At 39.3% G+C, this 23347-nt stretch overlaps 2 protein-coding genes across 7 annotated transcripts in view; both read left to right on the top strand.

Moving 5' to 3' along the window:
• The window catches only part of galnt2 (UDP-N-acetyl-alpha-D-galactosamine:polypeptide N-acetylgalactosaminyltransferase 2), a 59744-nt gene extending 55305 nt beyond the window's left edge, over nt 1–4439 (top strand). For all 5 annotated transcript variants that reach the window (XM_042408869.1, XM_042408859.1, XM_042408877.1 and 2 more), the window contains one exon: nt 16–4439. In XM_042408869.1, coding sequence (XP_042264803.1) covers nt 16–171 — 156 coding nt within the window. In that variant the 3' untranslated portion in view covers nt 172–4439. The remainder of the gene's footprint in view (nt 1–15) is intronic.
• Nucleotides 4440–8248: 3809 nt separating this feature from the next.
• Nucleotides 8249–22742, top strand: smyd2a (SET and MYND domain containing 2a). 2 transcript variants are annotated; one of them, XM_042418399.1, is made up of 13 exons: nt 8249–8544; nt 10052–10115; nt 10955–11065; nt 12401–12461; nt 14677–14804; nt 16712–16779; nt 17210–17312; nt 17471–17581; nt 18433–18553; nt 18677–18851; nt 19482–19590; nt 20020–20152; nt 20305–22742. In XM_042418399.1, exons 1-12 carry the CDS (start codon nt 8372–8374, stop codon nt 20101–20103), a joined length of 1308 nt encoding a protein of 435 aa, XP_042274333.1. In that variant the 5' UTR covers nt 8249–8371; the 3' UTR covers nt 20104–20152; nt 20305–22742. The 2 variants fall into 2 exon arrangements, with proteins under 2 accessions (XP_042274333.1, XP_042274324.1); XM_042418390.1 differs by having other exon boundaries at nt 20020–21345.
• The last annotated feature ends 605 nt before the right edge of the window (nt 22743–23347 follow it).

Here is a 23347-nt window from a genome sequence, read left to right as displayed (position 1 = left end):
GTCCTGTCTCACCAGAAATGGGAGCAGATTGAGTCCAACTCAAAGCTTCGTCATGTGGGCAGTAACCTCTGTCTGGACAGCCGCAGTGCCAGGATGGGTGGACTCACTGTGGAGGTCTGCAGCCCCAGCCTCAACCAACAGTGGAAGTTCACCCTCAATTTACAATCATAGGGGGCGCTGCAGACCCCGGGAAGAGTTGGACAATGGATAGAGACACCAACAGACTCTGAGACACGGTTAAGAAGATGGATGTAGACTCGAGGAGAAAGACAAACTTGACGGATAAATCGATCCTTCTTGCTCCTCCTCCTCCTCCTCCTCCTCCTCAGTCAGAGGTGCAGCCAGTCATGTCTATACCCCTCTCCCCCACCTCACCCCTCCCTGAAAAAAAACAAAGAGCCACGCCCACTGGGGGAGGGGCTTGTAGACCATAATGGCGTTAACAGGAAACTGACTGTATTTGGTGGCTGGATGGTGATGGTGATGATCATGATGAGGATAAAAGCGATGAAGAGGCTTTCCATCCAAACTACATACCTCAGTGTTTTTTCATTGATGGTTCCAGAGGCAAATGATGTGTGAAATCTTTATTTTTTCTCTCTTATACTTTCTTTAATGCTGGTGAAATAGAACTCTTTGATGTTTTTACTTTGTAATTATTTTATTTTCTTATTAATATTTTTTATTTCTTACTGTTAATTCTCTGTGGAAGTTTGCAGGAGCTTTTTTTTTGTTATTGTTGTTGTTCTTGAAAGAATCGGATGTTGTCACAACTCTCCGTTGCTCTCTCATTGTTGTTTTTCCACACTGAGCTAGAGCCTGCAAAGGCAGACGGAGGCTTCAGGTTGTGGTTTCTGTGAGGTTTGGTTGTTTAGAGTGTCGTAAACGGAAGAAAAGGACTCTATTCCCCGAGCTTTTCCTCTCGTTTAATCTCATTGGTTTACAGGATCAACAGAGAAGAGAGAGGAGGTGGAGAGAAAGATGCTGTGTTCTGCTTGGTTTTTCTCTACAGTTTTTTTTTTTTTCCTACAAATTGGGTCTGAAGTCTCTGCACTTGGGGAGGGGAAGGGGTTAATAAGGAGGAGATTCCCTGTTGGCGCTCGGGCCTGACTCCAGTTTGACCTGGGAAGCGGAGTTCCTGAGGAACTGCGGGAGTGTCTCGAAGCCCACCCTGAGGATTGACTGTTTGTCTTCAGGCTGTAGCACTGGCTGCTGCAGCATCCTCGCTTCCACACCATTATGTCTCTAAAGAAACAATACACAGAAAGAAAAAAAAAAAAAAGAAAAATTGAACCAAATTTCAACAGGACTTGTTTAGTGTTTCAGGAATACCAGAGGAGCGAGTAGATGTATTTTCTTTACTGGTTCAGTTCATACATCTTCTCTGTCTGTATTGCCATTATAGGAGGGTTACTGTCTTATAATCACACCCAAACTGGATTTTAGGAGTTTCATGTTGCAGCTTCTTCTCTATAGCTAACAGGTGTTGGCTGCAAACAGATAATCGTGACATTTATAATATCACCACCATGAGATGCCACATCTTTTACAGTTCTGTTACCATAAACATGAGTGAGATGGTTGTTTTCCCACTTTTTAACATCCCTGCCTGCACTGGGCTGGCAGTAGAAGGACAAACGAGTGTTCATATGTGGCTAATGTGAGGAATAATAAGGAGGAGCTGTAACAAAGTAAAACCTTGCTTATTTCAGCTTGTGAACAGATCAGAGATTGACCGTTATTAGCTTATTGCAGACAGTATGTAATAAGTAGTAAATAACAAGAGTTGTACAGAAATGCCAAAAAAAGTTTTAGGTAATTTAGAAACCGTTACCATTAATATATCAGACAGCAATGACAATGATTGATGCTGAATTCAATGATGAATTGATTTTCATGCTATAAAATGTACTGCTTGGTCTCAGTCACAATTCTTTGATTCTTTTAAAAACAAAAAAATATATAAGAGAATTGTATGAAGAGAGTATTTAAACTCTCAGATATTGATATCGGTATCTGCCTCAAAAATCAAGTATTGGTTAGGATGTAGAATAGATCTCATGCAGAAAAGTCTCGTTTAAAAAGTCCTGACCAGTCAAACTGTATGAAATGTGCACGCACATACATACTGAAGAGTTTTTTCTAGCTGCAAGTATCGCCAACAAGGTCCTGCAGTTTGACTCAGCCAGTGTTGTTTTGCATCAACATATTTTCTTTGTTCATTGTGCCTGTTAGACAAGCCATCTGTTCAGAAGTTTTAAACTGCAATAAACAAGGTTTTACAGTTTGTACTATTTCTGCTTGACGTGCGCAGGCTTTTCTGACTACACAAGCAGGACTGTTCAGCTTTTGCTGATACAAAGTACAAATATGAACACTTTTCTTGGGGTTATTTTGGCGAACGACTTTTCTTCAGCGGAACAACACTCTCATTTATGTTTTGTAATGTATTCTTCAAACTGGATGTCACCAAACAGCATTGTGCCACTTCTTAGTTTCATGTTACTTGATAGTGTTACTGACACCATTTACGGTACATGTATCTGTTTTCAAGTCTACTTGATGCTTGTTGTGTAACTTATACACCACCAGCCTCTCCTGGTCTTCATCATCAGTTCATATTCACTGCTATTATACACCGTTTCTGTTAGTCATTGATGAGTAATGACAGTGGAGTTTGGGGAAATTGATTTTGATTAAATTTGAGGCGACTCATCACTTGGCAGCTTTGAGGCAACTACATTAACACGAACATCTCTGAACAGATATACTGTGTTACAGAAATTGCCTAAAAATCACATCCTCTATTTTCTAGTTGACTCTAGAAAGAATTTGCTGCCTCAAGTGTTCTTTAATGTCAAATATTCCTTTTCTCCTCTCTCTCTCTCTCTCACAAACACACACTCACATTCTTATAAATGTTCCATAGATTTTTTTTTTTTTACTTTTACTGAGCTATCAAATCTGACAAAGACAGCTGCTCATGTTTGCTGTGCTGTCAGTTTTCTTGTTTTCTGCCATTTTGTTCCTTTGAATGCCTTGTCTTATACATTCATCCAACTGTAAGCGAAGTGAAATGAGTTGAGAAGGTCGGCTGAAACTGCAGCTGGTTGAAAAGCCTATCCTGTGACTTGATAGGTTGCTGCATTGTGCTGCGAGGCACAGGACCCGCGGGTATGAGGCCAGAGTGGGACTCGCCCGTAGGCGAGCGTAGATGTGAGGAAAGTTGTGTGTTGCCATGGTGACCAGACTCAAAGGCCCAAATCTGATTTAGGGTTCAAATACTGGAAAAGGTGTTTTGAAAGTGCTCAAGAGAATGAAAGTTCTTTTTATTTGTCTTAATTTCTAAAGAATGTTGCAAAACAATAATTGTAAATGTTGATGAGTTGGTTGGAATTTAAGTTGATTGTGCAGCCAGTGTGACCTAACAGTCAAATCACAGGTAGAGTACACAACACTAAAAGACAGACACTCAGTCCATCATTCTAGTGGACCAAGTGTGTGAAGATGGCAGCCTCCTGATTCACATTTCCCCTGGACCGCTACACGATGCAGCACACATGTAACCCGAATCCTTCAAACTGGCTGAAACAAAAGACAGTTTAAAAATGAAAGCAAAAGGTGTATTTTACATGTGTGTGCAGGAATGCTTCCATCTTTTCACACAAGGAGAGTTATTGTATTATCTGGGATAGTTTGGGTGCAGGTAGTATTGTTTTTAATAGTTGTTCATTCACATCTCCCTCACTAGTACGAGAAGAATCTGTCATGTCTCAATCTGGTCATGGGCTAGATAAATAAATACAGGACACTCATAAGTTGGTGTCATTTTACCGACTTCCAGTCGTGTGGTGTGACCACAACAACTCTAAAGTATTTATGTAAGTTCTAGGACGTCTTCATTTTCGAATTAAATTTTCATTCAAAGCATCTGGTTCACCAAACATGTCCGTAAAGGTTTGTAGTGGTGTGTAGCGCCCTCTACTGTTGCTTATTTTGGTGGTAACAATTAGAGAACCAGAAAAGGAAAGAAAAAAGGACTCAAGGTTGTAAACTTATGATGCACCCCACCAGAGTTTCAAACTTTTTTCTTTGCATTCTCTTTGTGTTTGGTTCTTTCTTTTGTTTTATAAACTGTTAATTCAGCCCTGCTAATGTGGCCGGGCTGGAAAAAAAAGCCTTTTTACGCCACAGAACAGGCTTTTGAACCAAACTGCACACACCTGAGTGACCATGGCAACACTGTCTGCTACTATGGTTCAGATATGTTGTTTAAAGCCTTTTCTTTTTGAACCAGTCTTATTCTTGTGAAGATGAAAAGTTTGCTATTTTATTTTCTATTATTTTTATGTTATACACAGATGATAATGACTGTAATAATTAAGTAGTCCAGCACCTGATTTTGATTGGATGATTAAATGTTTACATCTTTAGCACAATGTGCCAAAGTCCCTTCCTGCTTTTTCTGTATGAGGAAGAATGAGAAGGGGTAAAAGTCTTTGGAAATACAGGACGAGTCGCGCAGGATGAGTCCTGTGTTGAGTGCACATTGCGTACAGTATGTTGTATATTTCATTGTTCCTTCTAGTCTCAGTTCAACCTGTAGGAAAGGCCAGGTGGAGGGTGGCTCTTAGCTGCTGATCTGGTGTCAGTTTTATAATGGACCAGGAGAAAAAAGCTCCCAGACTCCTGATTTAATGTATTTACATTTGTGACAAATGTAACACATCCAAATGTTTGCAAAATGTGTCTGTTCAGACAAAATTGAGGATGCAGAACCAATCTTAATTAGCTATAAAATGGGGTGTATAACTGAAAACCAGTCAGTGAACAAGAGCATCTTCCACACTGTGCCGGTAGGACTTCATTCATACTCACTGTGTTTTGGAGGTAAACACTCATTTGATGGAATTTAAGAGAGGAGATGTAAAGGTGGAGCTTTGTGTTCGCTCATCTTTTCTCTTAAACAGGGTGAAGAGTTATGTCATGTTTTGTCCTAACAAGAGGGGCATCTTCCCTTCTCAGCCCACCTCAAATCCTTTTTGGATTTACAGAAGAGGACCCTCTCAGATATGTGAAAAGCCCTGCTGAGACATCCAGCTCAGGACTGTTTAAGCTCAGCTTCATCTTTTGCTACGAGTGACTGTAACAGTGTATATGTGAGTCAGGGAATAAGATGGGCCTAACATACACATAGACAATATACTAAACAAGTCTCATGAACCAATAATGACCAATTATAACAGATGAAACAATAATCGGTAGGGAGGGACATGAACTAATGTGTTTTTGAAGAGGAATGTGGCTTGATTGAGGTGGGGGGTTGGAGGGGCTGATTATGGCATGAGGGGGCACACATGTAAAAGTGTATATTTTTGTATATACCTACATCAGTGTGTACAGTATGTACATACAGATGGGTGACAAAGGAAAAACCTGAGTAAATGAGTGGAGAAACATAACAAATACAGATGCTTCCACACAGGTGTACTGGATGGGGCAATTAACATCCCATCATGCTCTGTGGCATGTATAATATGCTGAGCGGGCCCAGTTGATATAAAATATCTAAGTGACTTTGAAAGATGGGTCATTGTTGGGGCATGAATGGCATCAGTCACACAGACTGTTCAACTGGTTGGTGTTTCAATAAGAACAGTGACTAAAGTGACATCTGCATTGAGATCTGTGGGAAAGACGTCAGTAAACGGTTTAAATTGTGGTCCACAGCGCGCATTTGATGACTGTGATGCTTGTGCATTAGTGTGATATGTAAGGAAAAACAGAAGAGCAACTCTTCCTCAGGTGACTGATAATGTCAATGCAGGACTTGATCAGATTGTCAACAAAAACAGTCCATCAATGATTACATAGAGAGGGATGTTATAGTAGGGTTGCAGTGGATAAACCCCTCACTATGAAAGCGAATGCACATTTGAGAGTTCAGTGGTGCAAAAACCAAACTGGTCTACAGAGATGTGGATAAAAGTGATATGGTCAGATGAGTCATCCTTCACCATATTCTCAACAAGTGGATGAGTGCATGTGTGGCGTTCACCAAGAGAACGGTACAGGCCTGAATGTTTGACCACTACAGTGAGGGGATCTAGTGGCTCTGTCATGCTATGGGGGGCATTTTGCTGGCCTGGTTTGGGCCCACTTGTCCCCTTAGAGGGAAGGGTCACTGCAAATCAATACAAAGTTGTTTTGAGTGATCACCTTCATCCTATGATGAAACATTTCTATCCCGATGGGAGGGGTCTCTTCTAGGATAACAATGCACCAATTCAGAGGTCACAAAGGGTCACTGAATGGTTTGATGAGTGTAAAAATGATGTGAATCATATGCTATGGCCTTCGTAGTCACCAGATCTCAACCCTATACCTGTGGGAGATTCTGGACCAACGTGTTAGACAGCGCTCTCCACTACCATCATCAAAACACCAAATGAGGGAATATCTTTTGTAAGAATGGTTTTCAGATACTTGTAGAATCAATGCTGAGGTGCATTGAAACTGTTCTTTTAGCATGTGGTGGCCCAACACCTTACTAAGACACTTTATGTTGGTTTTCCCTTTAATTTGTCACCTGTCTGTATCTACACAGTGTACTCAGCCGCAGGTTCCTAGTTTTGTTGTCAGACTGTACAGCGCTTCTAACTGTTCCCTGTTTTATAGATACTGCAGAAATTCAACTTTGAATGAGGAGAAATTATTAACTTAAATAAATGCATTTATATATATAAACTACAACAGTGTGAAGTATTTTGCTTCAGTGGTTCATGGTAATGAATAAATATATTTCAGTCACACAGACACACCCAGATATACAGTATATAGACATTTCTGTTGGTTTGTTTTCACAGTCATGCAGCCATGCATCTGGACCTTTGTATATGCACCTCATAAAATCATCCTTCTGCTACAAAATTCCTTTATGTTAATGAGTCCATTGGTAAAGAAAAATAGATTACAGGTTTTAATTTTCACAAATCATCTACATCCATTACATGGCAGCATACTGTAGACTTGATAAGGTGCATTGTATATATTTTCTGTAGTGACTCATCTCACTTTCTTCTGGCTAGAGAGCTGCCCCAAGATAAACCAAGCATGAAATTTCAACACATTGCAAAAAGGTAATATTTATCATTACAGGAAGACAAAAGCAATATTGCTAAAGTAGGTGGCTCCAAGTGACACAGTTATAATGCAAAAACACTTTTACAGAGGTTACGTACATATATAGGCTAGATGAAAGATATTGATTTACCATGTTTATATCTGTCACACTGTTTTGCATCTAAACATTTGAGGCAATTTTATGTTTTAGGCCTGTTATATTTTTTACCAACAAGGATGCCCATGGTTCAGTATTAACTAATTTTGTTCTTCTCAACATGAAAAAAAAAATATGGATACTGCTCTCTTTGAACATCTCATTTCAAAACTATAATTATTATTATGCAGCTATAGCAGCCTTCATTCTTCTGTGAAGGTCTTGGCACAAGATTTCAGAACCTGCAGGGATTTGCTTCCATTCAGCCAAAACAGTATTAGTGAGGATAAGCATTGATGTTAGGGGATAAGGCCTGGCTTGTAATTGATGTTCTAGTTCATCACAAAGGTGTTTGAAGAATCACCTTTGTCATATTCTGACCCATCACAGTATCGCCTCATAATTTGTCTCTCTCTCTTTCTGAACCACAAATCATTCATAAATACCCCAACAGTCACAGATAAATGTGTGATAAATCCTTAATGAAGTTTTCAGAGAGCAGAGAGAGTTTATTCTTTAGTTTTTTACACTTTTTGCTTATGGAGAAAAAACATTTACAATCACACTATATAATGGCCCAATGTCACATAAAACAGGAGAAGAAAACGATTTCAGTGAATTATATTAAATGTGAAGAATGCAGCAATATTTTTGAATGGTAATTTTTAAATTTTTTTAGTAAATATCGGTGAAACACTCTCAAAAAATGTGAAACAGCTTCACAATTTTTTTTTTAAAAAAAAGTTGAAATATTCCTATTTCTGTGTATTCTTGGTCACATTAGGAGAAGTCATACAATTTCAGGCTAAAAGAAAAAAGTGTTTATGGTGTTTTTACTGCTCTCTAATGTAAAAATGGGTCCCTGAACAGTATGTACTGTAAGGGTTGGTTTATACATTTTGTGTTTATTTGGTGGCGGACAGCTCCGGTGCTCCTCCAACAGGGGGCGCTGACAGCAGCACCGGACACACAGAGGACCGGAGAGGAAGAAGAAGCTCAGGCAGAAGCTGATTAGTGCACTCAGCAGACACAGGTGGTGGTCGACTGTATCTAACCGAAGAACCGAAAACAGAGAAAGAAAAATCCATCACCATGAAGAACGAAGGTATAGAGGGAACAGAGAGGTTTCTGAGCCCGGAAAGAGGCAGAGGTCTGCAGGCGGTGAGGCACTTCGCGGTGGGGGAGCTGGTGTTCGCCTGTCCTGCTTACTCCTACGTGTTGACAGTGAATGAGAGGGGGGCTCACTGTGAACACTGCTTCACCAGGTAACAACACAGCAACCTCACCTCTCTGAAACAGCCGAGAAAAAACACCTGAGTAACATTTAGCTTTCAGGCTGGTGGCTTTTATTTACTGTCAGCTGTCCACTTCACCGCTGGCTAACCTCATTTACTACCTTGCTAGGTTAGCTTTTAAACCTCTGGACACCTACTTTAGCTGGAAATGGGTCAGTGCGGTGAAACAGCTCACCTGACTTGACACTGCAGCAAATTGTAGCACTGCAGAGTCGAGAGAGACTAACATACATACAAATATGCACGTACAGCATATTTTAGAGCTGATTTTGAAAACCAAAATGCTTGCCTTCTTGTAGCCTTAATGATACTATAATTATGCTGCTACTTAGTCAAACTAGGCTACCAGTACTTACAGGTAGGATGCTGAGTTAAAGGAGCACTTTTCAGCCTTTTCTTTAAGTCTTTAGTCTGACATATTGCACTATTGTACATGTGAGTACTCTCTGTTCCTCATAGGCAGACTGGACTGCTGTCATGCACTTACAGGCCAAGCAGTATAAAAGGAATTACAGCATGATTTCTTGGGTTACACTCATTCATATAATGAAGGGGGACTACAACATGACTTTCAGCCAATGCTTGCATCACTAGAGTAGAGGTGCAGGGTTTGGAGTGGTGAGGAAGGCCGGCCTACACGATTCAGAGAGTACTGACATCTGTGGGGGGTGTGTGTAGGTATACGGTGTCGGACACATAAAGAAGGGTTAAATTTCAACTTGTCAACTTCTCTTTTTGAGATCTGATGCCACTATGACACTCTTTTAAGTTGAATTAACTCTATCTCTCTCCCTTTTTGTCACACACTCAGCCACACACACTTTCGTACCATGCGCACACACACATGCGTCCCGGTTTGTCGAGCAGTAAAAGGTTAGGGTGCTAAATATAGGTGTCCATGTGTCCTAAGAGAGGAGGAGCCAAGAGATGAGAAGGCCAGGGGTGCATGTGTGCATTTGGATGTGTGTGTCTGTGTGTATAGTTGCTCTGATACAGTCAGAAACACTCTGTCCAAGTTATCACACAGTGATCTGTAATCACTTGTGTTTTACAAAAAGATCCACTCTGTATGAAAATGGACTGGAAATGATTAAAGGAATGATTTAAGGATTTTATTGGAAGTCCTTAATCTAATGCCCAGGTTACTCTTATGAATAAAACTGCAGTTTTGGCAGCTGGTGTTTGAGCTGAGGTGTTGTGGACTTGTGTGTCTCATCTCATTCAACATCAGTCAAACAATAAATATGCGATGTGCTGTATCTAAATGTCGTGGGAAGAGAACAATGTAAAGCAAGCAAACATTTTCAAGGTCCACCCACTAAAAGCCAGCAGGTAAAGTTGTGTCAGTAGATCAAAATGTACACAGTGTGATTTCATATAGTTTAATTCAGTTAAATTCTACTGTCAAAATGTCACAGCCGCCCCCTCATCACAGTTGCAGTGGACTAACACCTTGTGTGTCTTCGTGTCATTACAGGAAAGAGGACCTTTTTAAGTGCGGAAAATGTAAGCAGGCCTACTACTGCAACGTTGACTGCCAGGTAAGAGTGTGTGAATTCACGTCTGCTTCCATTTTTCATATGTGGCCCTTTCCAAAATTGACTAAATGAACTGACCATGAATTCATTTGACTGGAAACACGGCATTGGAAGTACAGATTTTTTACATTTTTTAAAATCTTATCCTTATGAGGCACTGAATAAGTAATTTTTAAAATTTTTAAAATATCTGGCTTCACTTGTCATCTTTTTTCACCCTATTATTATTATTATTATTATTATTATTATTATTATTATTATTATTATTATTATGTATTTCTACTGTATATAGGACAGGCAGAAACCAGACCATTATATTATTATTGGTGTCAAAAGATGAGTATTTTTCTCGCTACCACCTCAAAGTAATTTAAGGAACCAATTTTAAGGTTTTTGTGACCCACCTTGGGACCTTGGACCACACACTGAAAACCACTTAAGCAGAGCTTCAGGCAGGCAGCATCCAGAGAGAGAGACCGCATGCTCAGACTGCAGTTGCTATGACGATCTTTTCTGTCCTCCCTCTCCCTCTCCCTCTGTCTAGTTTTAGTTTCATGGTACAAAATGCACAAAGTGCACTGCAGTAAAAGTGAGGAGTTTTGTATGTGTGTGTGTAGAGAAAGAGCGAGAGATGCATGTGCTTCAGCTAATAATTTATGGATGATTTACTTTGTTTTTAATGAAATCATTCATCAGATTTTCTCACCTTCTTGCTCTCTGTGTCTTTTCTGACACTGTAGTTTCATATATTATCTGTTGAATGGGATTACTTGCTTAAATAAATGAGGATTGCTAATTTGTTATTTCTGTCTTCTTCTGTGTGTGTGCGCGTGTGTGTACAGAGAGGTGATTGGCCCATGCATAAAGGGGAGTGTATAGCCATGTGTGCTTATGGGGAGAACTGGTGTCCATCAGAGACCGTCAGACTGGTGGCCAGAATCATCATGAAACAGGTAAGAGAAATAAGAACCACTAGAAGAAATAAAAATCAACAAATCTTTTAATCCACTTATTGTTTCAAATCTATGTTAATGCAGCAGTTCAACATGTTAAAGGCCACAGAATATTAAACAATAAAAAGAACAGCAAAAAAAGTTAACAAAGAGATGAAAAATCATTGATATAATACAGAATAAGTAAAAAAAATGATGCAAGATATATGACATCATCCTTATACACAAATCTTAGTATTGTGTATAAGACTTGAAATGCATAAAAATCAAAGAAAGTACATTTTTATCTTATCAGATTGTAGAAATGCATATAACAATGTAAAAAACTGTACCTAAAATAAAGCAACATAAACAACTGTAGATGTGCATTAAAAAGAAGTTGAACTCAACTCGAATTGAAGTGTAAGATCCCAACCGAATTAGAAATGAAACCTATAATGTTCCAAACCATAATTACCCTGAGTAGATTACACAATATATCTTCACACACAGGTGTAACTAATAACATGAACAATGGCTGCATTTTACGTAGGCGTGCTGCTTCTAGGAGGCAGGTATTGTGAACGCTTTCTGCTGGCTGCTGTGGTCAGTTCATTGGCACGTCTAAATGGAACGGAGCAATCTGTAATATTATTACTGTGAGTTTCCTGCTATTAAAAGCGCAATGAGACTGAAAAAAGAGCAGCCCATATTCAGAAGCATAATAACTGAAGGCTCATCGGAGCCACAGGAGAATGTGGTTGCAAAGTCAACGCAAGTCTTTAAACAAACTTTAGGGACGATAAAGACGCAAATAAAATAAGTGGCTGAGGCACGATAAGATAATTTTATGAGCCGGACTGTATTTTATATAATAAACTAAGCAGTGAGGTGCTGAAGCTGCGATGAATGACTGAGTTTCATTTGTATACCTTTGCATGAGAAGTGTCCTGTGAGTGTGAAGCTTTTCATATCTTTGCTTTTCATTTATTGCATGTGTGGTTGCATTCAGAAGGGTGACCTGTTGAGACTTCATCATCTTTGGCCACGTTAAACACTTAACGACCATCTAAAAAGTCAGTCTAGAGTGAACTAAAGGCCTATTATGTTAATGTAGCCTTGTTGTGTTTTAATTTGTTTAGATGAAAGTTTTGGTCCTAATAAATGTCAAAGTTCCTGAAGCCGACATTGTTGCATTTAGTGTTTTAATGACAATAAAGTCTTTAACAAAACCATTTGCTCTAATAAAGCAGTTCAGTGAGAAGGGAAAATTAGGTTATTTTATATTTTGTTAAACTTCTCCTGTTTCTATTTGTCTGACTAAAATAATGTCATGTCTTGTGTCTCATGTTGCAGAAAGTCACAACAGAGCGCACCCCTTCAGAAAGACTGCTACTGCTCAAAGAGTTTGAAGCCCGTAAGTAGCTGTGTGTGTGTATGAATACATGAGCGAGTGTGTTTAGTTACATATTGGTGCACTTTTAGTTACATAGTGTGGTGTGTGTGTGCAATCTTTCTGTGTCTCTGCAGTTTTAGTGGTGTGTCTATTAATAGCCCCGCTGTCGCCTCCAGTCCTGGTTCTGTCTCTTTCATTCACTCCAAGTCTGCGCAGCACTGGGACTTAAATCCCAAGCCTCTGTGTGCTGTAATTTCATGTTCTCTCCCTCAAAACTGCTGCCAATATGCCCTTTAGCAAGGTGTTCAGCAAGATCATTTACAGCATTTTTCCCTGATGATGATAATAATAATTAACTGTTATAGCATGTGCGCTACATGAGTCATATAAAGATCAAGGTCTGAAAACACTGGTGAAACTGCTACGAATGGTCCTGATCGTACACTGAAAGTTGATGATAAAAGAGCAAATTTGCCACAAAACGCACAAAAACAAGATTGTGTTTCATTTAAGCACCCACATGCTGTTTTCTCTGCTCCATTTGGTATTAACATTTAGCCTTAGCTGTTGTTGCAGGCTCAGATGTGTCATCAGGATTGTCACAGAATTACCCTTCACACCTGTCTCTCATGCACACAAAGCGAGTCAGTGGCCAGCAGCTGCTTGCTGCCACCTGTGTGGGAGTATGTGATTGACAATAACATGTGACATATTAACACTGAGTACTTCTACTATGGAGCCATGTGATGTGATGGATTTGGCTTGCAATTTTTTATATTTTTCTTATTGTCAACAAATCTCTTGTGCAGAGCCAAACCAACAATGAACTGATCTTACTTACAAGTATTGTGTGTGTATCCAAAGCCTGATATATCTTATTCCTTTGTGCCGTAGACCTTTATTATTGTATTAATGGAAACTATTAAAAACACGAAGAGTATGGTCATGGTAGTTTAAGAAATGGCTCCAAAGAGTAATAACAGGGATAAGATTGTCACTCTCAGCAGAGATGTTCCTTGTATGGCAGATGCCACTGAGCATGAGCGGGAACACTGGATCTTGACTTTGTCCTGAAGTTCTTTGAGAAATTTACAATGTAACACAAAGTCAAGAGGTTGCGATATGAAGGCCAACAAGCTAACTAAGCACAGTTAATGGAACCACACTCCTGCTCACACTCAGTGGCATCTGCCGTACAAGAACTGCTCACCAGAGACTGAAAACTTGATCAGTATTTTTATTCTTTGGAGCTGTTTCTAAATAAGATACAGTAGCCCTCGTCTTCAGCGGCGAAGAAACATGTCACCCAGTGCAGCTGTGTTTTTAATAGTTTTTGGACAACACCGGAGGTCTACGGCAGAGGAATAAGATATATTAGGCTTTGGATACACACACAATAATTGTAAGTAGAATCAGTTCATTGTTGGTTTGGCTCTGCACATGAGATTTGTTGACAATAAGAAAAAAAGAAAAAAAAAAAAAAAAAAAAGAAAATCTCCAGCCAAATACATGAAGAAACAAGGACTAAAAAAAACAATTCCCAAGGTCCATAAAATCCTGGATTTTTATTCATTTAATGTTTATTTAATGTTTATCCAACCCTTTATCACTTAACTCCAGTGTTAAGTGAGGTTGAGAAGGTTGAGAAGCGAAAGTGAAGATAAATCTTTTTTTTTAATCCCAAAAGTTTAAAAAATACACTCGTCCCGCCGGTAAATGGCTCTGGATTAGAGCAGAATCTGGTGTGACTGGTGTGGTGGTCCGGTGTGTGTTTATTCCTCCAGAAATCAGCAGCAGCAGCAGCACCAACGTGCTCCCCATCTCTCTCCTCCAGAGCTGGCCAGCTCTCAACATCTGTCTGTCAGCAAGCTGAAGCTGAATCCCCGGTTCAGACCCATGATACATGCAAATTTTTTGCTCAAGTTGAATGTTTTCAACTTGCATGAATACGTGAATGGCTTGAATTTTGTGTATTTATGTTATTTGCGTCGCCCGGCGTGAATAGACGCGAATCCGCATTTATTCGTGTCTTGCATTGACTTTGTGCGTATTGTCGCAGCTTGTAAAACTCACTTCGCGTTTGGTGCGAACACACCATAAGGCTGCAGTGTTCATTACACCTCACCTTATTCTTTCTTTCTCTCTGTCCCTTTTTGTCTTTGTTCTCTCTCGTCATTCCTATCTCTCTCTTTATTATCTCTTCTTCTATTTCTGTCCGTTTCATTGCCTCTGTCAGATTTAGATAAGATGGACAGTGAGAAGGATGAGATGAACCAGGCAGATATAGCAGCCCTGCACCACTTCTACTCCAGACACATAAGCGACCTCCCTGGCGACCAGGCCCTCACTGAGCTCTTTGCACAGGTAAAATTGGATAACACCTTGTTTAGTTCTCAGTAGATATGGTCATACTCCCAGGAGATTCTTTGGCACAAAGGTTGTTGAAAGCTTCTTTGGAAGTGTCTTTAGAGTTGCTGTGACCTGTATGGGTTCTCTGTGGAGCTGTAGTGTGGTTTGTTTGCTTTCATAATTACGACTTATCTACTTATTACCACAACAGCAGCAAAACTGGGTACTGCTGTGTTTGTGTGTGTTTATGTGTTTGTGTATGATTGAGGAGTTTGATTATTCCTAACTATGCAGCCACTGCCTCCCCCACGTCTCTGGGGGGTTTTATGTCGGAAAAAATCATCCATGGTCCTCCTTGTTGGAATAAGTCCTAGGCAGCTGCCTGTGTTCTCTATGCTGTCATATGTTACCACACAGAGGTTTTTCCAGTAGAAGCACAATGAGGTTCTCATTCAAACTAATTACCTTAAAGTTTTAATGTGTGATTTTGATGATCTGGATACATAACACTTAAACTGTCTCTTTTAGGTAAAACTGGATACCTAATAATTTAAACATCTCCTCCAGTCACTCATGTTTCCATACCACACTTGTGTTAATTGTATACTGGACCACAATTGGCTCCAAACTAGTTGTGATGTGACAAATCCTGCTCGTAGGTACATGCCTTAAACTCAGATTTTCAATGAGCACATAGAAACCTTCTCAATTCAGCAGATGAATGTGAAAACAGCCTTCTAGTGTCAAACTCAGCAGATGCATCATTCTGCACAGTGAATGTCAAACATCCGATTGAAGGAACAGGAAGAGAAACACATTTTTGAGTGGAGAGGGACTTGAAGTGTTTTAAAGGGAAATATTTCCTTGGCGTTGTCGGCAAGTGCTTGCTTATGGGGGGAATGTTGGGTCTCTGTAAATTAAAGAGTACGATCTAGACCTGCTCTATGTAAAAACTGCCCTGAAATAACTTCTGTTCTGCTATATAAATAAAATTGACATGACTTGATGTTCCAACAAGAATGAATAGATCATCCCAGAATTATGCCAAGAACAGTATAAACTTCTCACATTTGCTACTTACAAACATGTATCCTTTAACGCAGAATTGTGACTCTGTAATTCTCCTCAACACAAAGACTGGTAAAAAACTTAAACATAAATTTAAACAATAAAAACAAAGGAGCAAAATTATACCCAGGTGCCCCTCCCAAACTCCTAATTGATTACCTTTTTAATTTCCAAAACGATTGTTTTATGTCCATTGATAAAAACGTTTGGTTCCTAGAAGGATCCAGGATCTTGCTTTGAGTGTACTCTGGTGGTTAGTAGAGCGTCAGTGGACCTTAGCTGTCACACAGACAGGCGTTGACCTTTCATGGTCTGTAAAAGAACATATTGTATTGCAAGTCACACACACATATATATAAAGTATCTATACACAGAACTTTCTCAAACACGAAGTGTACAAATAGAGTATTGTTACATTCTTAATGCCTGTGTTCACACATGTTCTCTTACCAAAACCAGTTGTTCTGCACTTGGTTACAGACACACGCACACACACACACACAGTAACATATGAGGAATTGGAAACAGGATCTGTATATCACCCCCCTCCCGCTGGGTCCTGTCAGTTTAACTCTACAGCATTTAGCTCATTTAATTTGATCTCTCTGTCAGTGTGGTCTTCCCCTTTTCTCTCCAGGAAACAACCTCTTTGGCTTCTTATCTCACTGATACATTTAATCTTCACTACCGGATTTCCTCCTGTTCAGTGGAGGGAGAGTTACAACACAGGAGAGTACAGGGTGATGCAAGTTGTATTATCATATTACTCAACTCCACTGCTCTCTGTCTCCACCTGTTTGTTTGTGTCTTCCTCTCTCTTGCTCCGTCCCTCCTGTTGTGTTTGGTGTCTGCAGGTTAACTGTAATGGATTTACCATAGAGGATGAGGAGCTCTCACATCTGGGTTCAGCTGTTTTTCCTGAGTAAGTGGTCCATGTCAACAAATCATCATCATTCAATGATCCATCCATTCATTAGTTTAGTATTTTGTGCCAACATGCTACAAAATAAGATCAAGTAGCCGTTTCTTCTCACTGTGTTTTCTTCACACTCAGCCTCCTCCTCTGTCTCTTTCTTTTTCCTCTCACCGTTTTGAGTACAGTGTTGCTATTCATATAGTTATGTAACAATTTATTTTCATCTGTTTATATCTCAGCTGCTTCTGATTTGAGGAATTATTTTAGTCTGTCTCTGAGTCCTTTTTAAAGGCAGTGTAGAATATACATGAACCATCCTGTAGATATAAACCCATCATAAAGCTGCTCACTGTAATGGTTTATCACTATGAACTTTTTATCACTACTTTGGTTTCACTGATTTTTCTCTAATTTCTTTTCTTTCTGTTCCTTCCAGTGTAGCACTGATGAATCACAGCTGTAGTCCTAATGTCATAGTGACCTATAACGGCACAGTGGCTGAGGTCAGAGCTGTGCAAGAGATAAACCCTGGAGAAGAGGTGAGCAAACTGGACTCCTCTAGCAACAAAAATACTTCTAGACCAAATACAATTATAAAGAAGCACAGATGCCTGTTACCTACTATTGTTTATTTTGATTGATGCACTATGTTTTATTTCATAATTACTCTTTATCTGCTCTCATCCTCTCTCCTTAGATCTTTAACAGTTACATAGACCTGCTCTATCCTACAGAGGACAGGAAAGAGAGGTTGTTAGATTCCTACTTCTTCACATGCCAGTGTACTGAGTGCACCACCAAGTCTAAGGTACCAGTGACTTATCTTTTTGAAACTCTTCCTCAAATCACTTATTCGATATATAGACTGTAGGTTTGGTGGGACCTTTTTCCTTAGTTGATTTGAGAAATATACTAGAAAGTGTTTCATCAGAATCAGTCTCTGTTGATGAACATCAGTAGCAGATTTATGTCAGTTACAACACTTGGTGTGTCCTCATTGTGCCAACAACAGGACCAATGTTTCTGTTTTTTGTGCTACATTTAGCTTACACTGTCAGACATACATACTCAGTAGCTGTGTCTCAATTCCAAACTATATATATGCAATTTATATATACTCTATGTCAATATTCATAGTGTACAGTTTGGGCAGAAAATAACAGTAGACATGTGGTGACAGATGTCAAGCAAACCACAACCATTGCCAATTTCACATTTGGAAACTTAAAGAAAAAACTTAATGTTTTTAAAAATGTAATTTTTTTTTTCTGAGATCCTTATGGAGCTGCCTCAGCAAATAGTTTAATAATTTTTCAGCTGAGAGTAGCTCCTATTGAGCATTTCTTTGTGAGACAATAAATTAGCATCCCACTTAAAAATCAAGCAATATCAATAGGCGTAATGTCCAGACTTGACAGATGTGAGTACTTAACTTTGTTACTTCTCCAGTGAAAACGCATTATATATTCAAAACCTGGTCACAATCTGTATTTAGTATAAAATTGGGACACGGCTATTGATACTGTACAGCTGTTTTCGTTAAAAAGCTCTGTGGCCTTGTGGGGTTTTTTTCTTTTTCTTTTTTTTCCTTTTTTTTTTTTTTTTTTACAAAAGCTCCTTAAAGCTCCTTTCTTATTACACTTCTTGCTGTCTCTCTAGGACAAAGAAAAAATGGCGATCAGGAAGCTGAGTTCTCCACCAGAGCCAGAGGAAATCCGATCCATGGTCCGTTACGCCAAGAATGTCATCGAGGAGTTCAGGAGAGCCAAACACTACAAGAATATCCTCTTCTGATTTATAACTTTATTTCTCCTCCACCACCCCCTCAATTTCCTCTGTGTCAGTTTCACCTCCTCCTCTTTCTCTCGGTTGCTCGTCTCATTATTCCTTGACTCTCTAGCACTCCCTAGTGAGCTACTGGAGATGTGTGAACTCAGCCAAGAGAAGATGGGCGCTATATTTGCTGACACCAACGTCTACATGCTGCACATGATGTATCAGGCCATGGGTGTCTGTCTCTACATGCAGGACTGGGACGGAGCCATGAGCTATGGAGAGAAGATCATTCAGCCATATAGGTACATTGATGATCTGTAAGGGATCAGAAGGGAAGCCCTCATACACTTTGAGTTGATACATATGCTCTTAAGATGAGTAAATCAATCGTACTGCAGCACTGTTATTGGACATGTGCAATACAGAGGTGGATTATAAAGCTGAGTGCCAATCAGTGAGTAAGAATTTAACCTCACAGTCAGGCTTTTTACATGACCTCTGTGAGTTTGACAGAGGTCATGTAAAGATGAGGTTTTTCATTCTCATGAAACTTTAGTCTCTAGTTAATTAGTCATTTATTTTAACTGTTGTGCAGCTCATAATGTTTTATGGAGGTTTTTGCTTTACAAAGTACAACTTAATTTGTATGTATGTACAATATAAACACTATGCCTTATACAGCACATATTATAATGTGTTCCTTTAGTGCACTCTCAAGCTTGATACTGCTAAACATGTTTTTCCTCTGTGGTTTAAAACACTAAGCCACATCTGCGATATTGTAACATTGCCGGGGACTCCCAACCTAATAATGTTCTGAACTTTTGTAGCACTACAACGAAACCAAATGTAAAATTCATTTTATAGATTATATATTCTTTCCTCTCACATCCACTGCTTGGCTTGATGTATAAACCATATTCTCTCTGCAGTGTTCACTACCCAGCCTACTCTCTGAATGTGGCGTCTATGTATCTAAAACTGGGACGTCTGTATTTGGGGCTGGAGAGGAAGACACAAGGAGTCAAAGCTCTGAAGAAGGTAAATTTATAGACATGTGGTTATTTGGTATATTAATGTGAGGCAAACTGAGGGACTCTAAGATAAAAAACTAATACTCCAAGGAGGATAAGGATAGGAACATTTAACAAGAGATAAGTGAGCAGTAAAAGGCAACAACAGTCAGAATAACTTGAATTTAAAGAAGTTAAGAGATCTGAGGCCAGACCACATCATTGATTGACGAATTGATCAAATGAGTTCTGAAGGAAAATCCTTCAAAGACTGGGGTGTCTCTAAATTACAGGGCTCCCATAGTCCTGAAGAAAATATCTTGTATACACAAAATATGTTATAATATACAAACAAGATAATAACTTTTGTGCACAAGATTAAAAAATATATTGTCTTTGGGACGTATGTGGCTCTGTAATAAATGGTTTAGAACAGTGTTGATTTTTTTGTCTCCAGGCACTGGCCATCATGGAGGTGGCTCACGGGAAGGATCACCATTATGTAGCAGAAGTTAAACGAGAGATCGAGGAGCAGAAGTAAAAAAGGAGGAGCAGGAGAAGAAAGAAAGATTAAGAAGAGAGGCACCGGTGTAAGGAAGCTCTCGAAAAGCAGCAGCAGCAGCAGCAGCAGCAGCAGCAACAACAAAAATACACATCACAACTGCATGGCATGCATCTTATACCTCTCTTTTTTTCCAACCTTTTTGACACCCACTCCATTGTTTTTCCTGCTCCTCTTCAGGCAGGATTTCTTTGTCCATTCTGTCAACATATTTTGGCTGAGGATGACCACACTTACCACCTACAGCTGTCTACTTCCTGTCAAACCTGGACTTAAATGCAAAAAGATTTAATGTTTAAAAAAATGTTTGAAATGAAAAAAAAAAAACAAAAAAAAAACATGTTCTAAGGCTCCCCAAGTTTCTCTCATTTACACCTCAAGCAATTGCATTGCTTCTTTGGCATGATGTCCTCATATCTGCAGTTAGGTATTTGTATCAACCTTATTTGAAAATGTTGGTTTCTGTTTCCTGAAGCTCATTAAACCCCTTCAACACCCAGCTGTAACTCCAAAAAGGATCACATCAGTGGAGAAAGTAGAAAGACATTTTAAAGCTGGCTTCTGGAAGAAACAAGGCTTTTTGGAGAGCTATGTGAGACCATTTTCTGGAGTGATTTTTGCCCAGTTTTTGTTTCCTTGTGAGTCTGAAATCATTCACTGTTGGGACATGTCAACAAACCGTTCGATGTTTCAGTGACAGAAGTTTGACCTCCACATCAGATTCTCAGTGATTTGAAATTCTCTTCAAACCGTTGAGTAGTCTATCAAATATTCAGCAACAGAGTTTCCGGTTTTATTGATTTTTGTTTAAACTGTGAAAAAATAATGACTGACCATGCATCAGGTACTCTGTAGCAACGGAGAAGAGAATGCAAAAACTATTCCTGAATGAATAACCAGTGGTTTGATTAGCTTGTCTTATATACTTTTTGCCTGTTTTTAAAGAACCAGAAAGTGTTGCATGTTTTACTGTTTATGTTGTGTATTTTGTTATTTCCTATGAGGCTTGTTGACCAAAAGGGCCACGGGTTTAACTGATGAGGAACCAGCTATAATTCTCTGTTCATAGTATATCCTTAAACAGGGCTGCTGATCTGAGACCAGTTTGCCTCGTAAGTCGCACTGAAGACATTGGTACTATGAGCCCTTTGCTGTCAGGAAAAAAGGCACAACACTGTAGCTTTTGTTTCCTTTTGTCAAGAGATACAAAATTGTACCTTTTTTAATGTTTTTTCAAACGCTTCATGAATCCAGATTGTCATGACCCTGGGACTGGACCATCAAGTCACCTTAGCAGCAGTGGGCAGGATATACCTTTTACATTTTGTTAAAATAATAACAAGGGGGGAATATAATCATCCTCACCATACACTTTAAACTTTATAGTCAACATGAATGAATGCAGTATTTCTTAAATAGACTGGGGTGATTTAAAGACCATGATGTATAGCAGCTGTTTTACCAACATGGCATTTTTAAGGTAGCATTACCTTCAGCAGGAATGGGTACGTAAAACAAATTTTAAGAATCTGTGTGGGTGGTACATTTAAGTTGTGATTAAGAGAAGTGAGACAAAACAAAAGGTTGCTGTGTTTTGTGGTTTTAAATGGGCACTTTAGAAACTAAGACCCCTACATCATGAGGAGGAGGAACCTGTAGTTTTCTCTCTGCTGAGATTTGATTTGACTAAATCATTATTTAGAAATCCCAAGTCAAAGGCAACTGGATTTGCTTTCTGTCATTTGTTGCTCTTATAAATCTGAGGCTAAGTCGGTAGGGAGTGATGGAGGTTGAAAGAAGCTGCAAATTAAGGCAATGCAAAGATTATCATTTTGGCCTTACTTAATTTAAGGCTTCTTGTTTGTGACAAAATGATGTCAAAATGGCAAACCTGTTAGCTCATTTTGTTTCAGTTTATCTGTTTCTGTCAGTGGATGGTTGCACCGCCAGAGGAACTTTCGTCAAAGGTCAAAATCCTTCTTAAAGGCTGTAGCTTCTCCATCATGTTTACTATGGATCCAGTTTTATGCACCACATGAATATGGAGTGCTGAGCGCTAGAAATAGCCCACTGTCATGAGTTGCCTGTGGTCATATTCTGTAGCAACTCCTGGATAGGTGACTGGATTTCTCACCTGCAAAAATGCATCTAGAGGGTGCCTGCCTTACAGCTTTGCATAGGTAATCCAGAAACACAATTTTAACAATGCCTCATGGTTATTTTTCTGTACATTTTTACAAAGGAAAAGCACCATGACAAGTGAGTCTGCAGACTGGTTTACACTAGCAAAAACAACCATCTAAACCCTCTGCCAAATTCGAGCACTTCTGGTTACACAGACAGAAAATGCATATAATTTGTTTTCTATTCAGAGATGTCATGAAAGATAAAACAAGTGGCACAAAGGATAACATATTGCAATCTATACTCATGCTGCACATACAAAACCAGATGAGGACTAATTGAAAGGTCACCCATGTGATGTTTCTTGCCGTTTCTGTAAGGAACTGATTCTTTATCAGGCATGAATGTTATTCTAATGGAATGCATACCTAAATCCTGAGCCTCTGATTCTTACTGTACTATGTCAGTGGATCCCAATAAATGACAGTATGGCACTTGCTGTGTGATATACAGTATACTTATTTGTTCATCTTAAATATCCTGCAGTAATCTTGCTGCACTTGCAAATTCATATCAGCTGTTTTTCAGTGGTCCAAGGCAAGCAGACAAGTATAAATGTTTCTTTTTTTTCAATATCTGTGCACTGGAGGCTTCGAGATTTCCACATCACACTTGTATAAGTTGTATACTGGACCTCGATTGGCTCCAAACTAGTCGTGATGTCACAAATCATGTTTGTAGGTGCACGCCTTAAACTCAGGTTTAAGATGAGCACAGAAACTTTCTTCCTCAGCAGATGAATGTGAAAACAGCCTTCAAATGTCAAACTATGCGGATACGTCATTCTGCACAGTGAAGCTAAAACATCCAACTGAAGGAACAAGAAAAAACATATTTTTCAATGGAGGAGGACTTAAAATATTTTAGATTCAACATGAAATGGCTCACGAGCTTCTCGCCCCACCCTAAGTTTGTTTAACTGATTATATCCGATAGTTTAGGGAAGTTAATGGTGGGTTAGATAAACAAGAGATTCAAAGGATGCCTGTTTGACATCCTGACATTGTTTATAAGTACTTACAAATAACACCACGTGGTG

Source organism: Thunnus maccoyii, chromosome 1, assembly GCF_910596095.1.
Source record: "Thunnus maccoyii chromosome 1, fThuMac1.1, whole genome shotgun sequence".
Classification (NCBI taxonomy): domain Eukaryota; kingdom Metazoa; phylum Chordata; class Actinopteri; order Scombriformes; family Scombridae; genus Thunnus; species Thunnus maccoyii.
The sequence above is the reverse complement of the archived record's forward strand: the minus strand, read 5'-3'. Positions and strand labels throughout refer to the sequence as shown.